The sequence below is a fragment of the Topomyia yanbarensis genome, chromosome 3 (genome assembly GCF_030247195.1).
Source record: "Topomyia yanbarensis strain Yona2022 chromosome 3, ASM3024719v1, whole genome shotgun sequence".
Lineage (NCBI taxonomy): Eukaryota > Metazoa > Arthropoda > Insecta > Diptera > Culicidae > Topomyia > Topomyia yanbarensis.
The window spans coordinates 222,753,649-222,758,898 of NC_080672.1; the positions used below are offsets into that span (position 1 = coordinate 222,753,649).

Here is a 5,250-nt window from a genome sequence, read left to right on the forward strand (position 1 = left end):
ACTTAAATTTGCTGTTCTAGGTCACCGACGGCCAACCAAACTTTCGTTGACTACATTGACCACCATTGACGGTTCCGGAAGTACCCGGGAAAAGCGGCCATCTTTCAAAATTTACGAACTCGCATCAGTTTCCCGGAAATGGTTAGACCGATTTTCATAAACTTAGTCCCAAATGATAGCTATAATATCCCCACAGATGTCTATAAAATTTCGTACGGATCGCTTATATGGGTCCGGAAATATAGACTAAATCGTCCGGTCACATATGAAATTCCCATATAAGCCGGAACTCAAATTTTTTCTCAAAGGGGGGACCCCATGAAATTTCAGAAATCGAATTCGTATTTTTGATGCCAAACATCTTTAAAATGCATGAAACGTCGAGATTTAAGTTATCTCGAAATTTTTTTTTTATAAAAATCGACTTTTTGGGACTTTGCCGATTTTGCACCTTTTTGCCTTTCTCAATAGAAAGGTATTGCAATTGCTCTGAAAACCGACTTTTTAACGGAGGCCCGGAGGGCCGAGTGACATATACCATTCGATTCAGTTCGTCGAGTTCGGCAAATGTCTGTGTGTGTATGTATGTGTGTATGTATGTATGTGTGTGTGTATGTGTGTGTATGTGACCAAAAATGTCACTCATTTTTCTCAGAGATGGCTGAACCGATTTTGACAAACTTAGTCTCAAATGAAAGGTGCAACGTTCCCATAGGCTGCTATTGAATTTCTAATGGATCCGACTTCCGGTTCCGGAATTACAGGGTGATAAGTACGAACACGCAGAAAATGTCGATTTTAATAAATTCTGCAATGAATGTATAAAGGTGAAAAATTTTCCAAAATATGACCACAACTGCTTCGATTTGTAGTATTAGGTCACTAACATCCATTCAAAGTCTATTTGGCCACATTGGCCACCATCCTCGGTTCCGGAAGCTCCGGCGGAAGTATCTAAATTCAGAATAACAGTCACATCGGTTTCTCGGAGATGGCTAGACCGATTCGACTAAACTTGGCCTCAAATGAAAGGAATTGCGTCCCCGTAAATGGATATTTAATTTCATCCCGATCCGACTTCCGGTTCCGGAGTTACAGGTTGTGGCGTGCGATCACATAGCAAATTGTGATTCAAACCGATACTCCGATGAAAGCAAAAAAGGTAAAAATTTCGCTATAATATCTCTCAAACAACTTAAATTTGCTGTTCTAGGTCACCGACGGCCAACCAAACTTTCGTTGACTACATTGACCACCATTGACGGTTCCGGAAGTACCCGGGAAAAGCGGCCATCTTTCAAAATTTACGAACTCGCATCAGTTTCCCGGAAATGGTTAGGCCGATTTTCACAAACTTGGTCACAAATGATAGCTATAATATCCCCACAGATGTTTATAAAATTTCGTACGGATCGCTTATATGGGTCCGGAAATATAGACTAAATCGTCCGGTCACACATGAAATTCCCATATAAGCCGGAACTCAAATTTTTTCTCAAAGGGGGGACCCCATGAAATTTCAGAAATCGAATTCGTATTTTTGATGCCAAACATCTTTAAAATGCATGAAACGTCGAGATTTTATGTTATCTCGAAAACATTTTTTTTATAAAAATCGACTTTTTGGGACTTTGCCGATTTTGCACCTTTTTGCCTTTCTCAATAGAAAGGTATTGCAATTGCTCTGAAAACCGACTTTTTAACGGAGGCCCGGAGGGCCGAGTGACATATACCATTCGATTCAGTTCGTCGAGTTCGGCAAATGTCTGTGTGTGTGTATGTATGTGTGTATGTATGTATGTGTGTGTATGTGTGTGTGTATGTGACCAAAAATGTCACTCATTTTGCTCAGAGATGGCTGAACCGATTTTGACAAACTTAGTCTCAAATGAAAGGTGCAACGTTCCCATAGGCTGCTATTGAATTTCTAATGAATCCGACTTCCGGTTCCGGAATTACAGGGTGATAAGTACGAACACGCAGAAAATGTCGATTTTAATAAATTCTGCAATGAATGTATAAAGGTGAAAATTTTTCCAAAATATGACCACAACTGCTTCAATTTGTAGTATTAGGTCACTAACATCCATTCAAAGTCTATTTGGCCACATTGGCCACCATCCTCGGTTCCGGAAGCCCCGGCGGAAGTATCTAAATTCAGAATAACAGTCACATCGGTTTCTCGGAGATGGCTAGACCGATTCGACTAAACTTGGCCTCAAATGAAAGGTATTGCGTCCCCGTAAATGGCTATTCAATTTCATCCCGATCCGACTTCCGGTTCCGGAGTTACAGGTTGTGGCGTGCGATCACATAGCAAATTGTGATTCAAACCGATACTCCGATGAAAGCAAAAAAGGTAAAAATTTCGCTAAAATGTCTCTCAAACAACTTAAATTTGCTGTTCTAGGTCACTGACGGCCAACCAAACTTTCGTTGACTACATTGACCACCATAGACGGTTCCGGAAGTGCCCGGGAAAAGCGGCCATCTTTCAAAATTTACGAACTCACATCAGTTTCCCGGAAATGGTTGGACCGATTTTCACAAACTTAGTCCCAAATGATAGCTATATTATCCCCACAGATGTATGTAAAATTTCGCACGGAGCGCTTGTATGGTTCCGGAAATATAGACTAAATCGTCCGGTCACATATGAAATTCCCATATAAGCCGGAACTCAAAAATTTTTTTCAAAGGGGGGACCCCATGAAATTTCAGAAATCGAATTCGTATTTTTGATGCCAAACATCTTTAAAATGCATGAAACGTCGAGATTTTATGTTATCTCGAAAAATTTTTTTTTTATAAAAATCGACTTTTTGGGACTTTGCCGATTTTGCACCTTTTTTCAGATCAATATTACCGCGGCTGTTTTTTCTTTTTCAAAATTTTAGAACTCGAATAATGATTTATTTTCCTGTATATAGTTGTCATGTGATGTATAATAATAAAATGTAATATATGCATTTAAAAGCTTTTAATGAATATAAACAACGCACACATTCTCGTGATTCATGATTGAGAAAGGCACAATTGCACCGCTAGGTGGATTAAAATAGGTTTTTCAGTTCAATATTACCGTGGCTGTTTTTTCTTTTTCAAAATTTTAGAACTCGAATAATGATTTATTTTCCTGTATATAGTTGTCATGTGATGTATAATAATAAAATGTAATATATGCATTTAAAAGCTTTTAATGAATATAAACAACGCACACATTCTCGTGATTCATGATTGAGAAAGCCACAATTGCACCGCTAGGTGGATTAAAATAGGTTTTTTCATGTTGTGTTTCTGCACTCGTCTGTTCTAGTTCGATTACGTGCAATTGCGAAATGTGTTCAGGTTGGAGTGCATATTCCGTGGCGTGGAGCCACATTTCCGTTTTGGTGGTGAGTAGCGTGAGTAGCTGGTCTACAGACATCCCTCGAGAGACAATATCTGCCGGATTTTTGTCAATTGGCACGTATTGACAGTCTTCTTTTTTCGTTAGTGTTTGGATAGCATTGATTTGATTGCGCACATAGATTTCCTTATGTGGCTTGTTGGATTTAATCCAAGCCAAGACCACCTTTGAGTCACACCAATAGCGAATATTTTGCACTTGGCGCGGAACGTTGCTAACGACCCTTGTCATTAGTTCAGCCAGTAACTTTGCTCCTAAGCATTCTTTCCGTGGGAGAGTAATTTCTTTCAAAGGCGTAACTCTTGATTTTGCGTATAGCAAATTCATGGACTTGTGTCCATTGAGATCTATGGCGTAAGCATATATCGCGCAGCCATAGGCGACGTTGGATGCATCGGAAAAACCGTGCAATTCTAAATATTGATGGTTACTTGGAACCGCCTGTCGCGGAATGGCCAAGTTCGCTAGTTTCGGCAGTGTTCGCTTGAGTTTCTGCCATTCATGTAAGGCTTCGACTGGGATTTCGTCATCCCATTTCAGTTTATTTTTCCAAAGGCCTTGAAGAAGGATTTTGGCCGATTTGGGCTGCATGATGCCCAAGGGATCGTACAATCATAGTACTTCCGAAGCGAGTTGGCGCTTCGTCCTTTTCGAGTTGTTAGATGGCGCATCTTCTACTGGGAATCTGAATGTGTCGTCGCGTGGTGACCATGCTACGCCTAATGTTTTTATTACGTCTTGATCACCAATCGTGATTACCTGTTCTAAGTTTTCGTTTGGAATGTATGATAGTAATTGAGCATCATTAGACGCCCATTTCCTCAAGGGAAATCCGTATGTGTCGAGCGCTGCCTCTATTGATTTGCATTGCTTTGTGAGTTCTGGTATCGAATATCCCCCCATCATGAGGTTGTCTACGTAGAAACATCGTTGAATTAATTCTGCGGTTTGGGGGTTCGTTGATTTGATCTCTTCTCCTACTTGGTAAAGAGCCCGGCAGGCCTGGAAGGAAGAAGCGGCTTCTCCGTACGTGACAGTTGTCAAGCGGTATGCTTGAATTTCTTCATTGGATTGTGCTCTCCACAGGATGCATTGCATCCACGTGTCGTCGTCATGGACGTTGATTTGCCTGTACATGTTGGCAATGTCGGCTGTTACCACCTTTTCGTGGCATCTGAAATCCAGCAGCAGATCAAATAAATCTCGCTGAATCACTGGCCCGCACCTTTGCAGGTCGTTCAATGATCGGTTGTTTAATGTCTTAGCGCTAGCATCAAACACCACTCTTAATTTCGTGGAGGTGGACTCTGCTTTTATTACGCAGGAGTGCGGTATGAAGTACTGGATTTTGACCAGGTCGTTTGGTGATATGAGCTTCATGTGGCCCAGCTCTAGGTATTCTCTAAGGAATTCTCGGTATTCTTCATATAGATCAGGGTTCATAATGAGTCGTTGTTCTAGTGATAGAAGGCGTCTTCTAGCTTGTTGATAAGAAAGCCCTAGCAGTTCGGGCTCTCCGTTCATAGGAATTCAGACGATGAATTTTCCATCCGAGCCTACCGTAGTGTTTTTGCGAAAATGATCTTCGCATTCATTTGAGCTTAAGTTAGTTGCACCAACTGCATCGTGGTTCCAAAATTGCTTGAATAGGTAATCTAGTTCATCGTGATGCTCGTCATCACGTTCGTCATGGTTTTCCACTTTCACAGATACTATCGCTAGAGTGGCCTTTGGTTTAATGTGCGTAGGGACTAGTCCTCCGACTAGCCATCCGAGTGCTGATTCTTGAAAGGTAGGGCCGGTTGCCAGTTTAGTACACCTGGGGCCCATAATTTGGAAGA

At 41.2% G+C, this 5,250-nt stretch overlaps 1 protein-coding gene across 1 annotated transcript; it reads right to left on the reverse strand.

The window, feature by feature from the left end:
* Nucleotides 1-4,311: 4,311 nt before the first annotated feature.
* Nucleotides 4,312-4,852, reverse strand: LOC131687685 (uncharacterized). The gene is made up of 2 exons (XM_058971782.1): nucleotides 4,391-4,852; nucleotides 4,312-4,323 (listed from the first exon to the last, which is right to left on the reverse strand). Exons 1-2 carry the CDS (start codon nucleotides 4,850-4,852, stop codon nucleotides 4,312-4,314), a joined length of 474 nt encoding a protein of 157 aa, XP_058827765.1.
* Nucleotides 4,853-5,250: the final 398 nt, after the last annotated feature.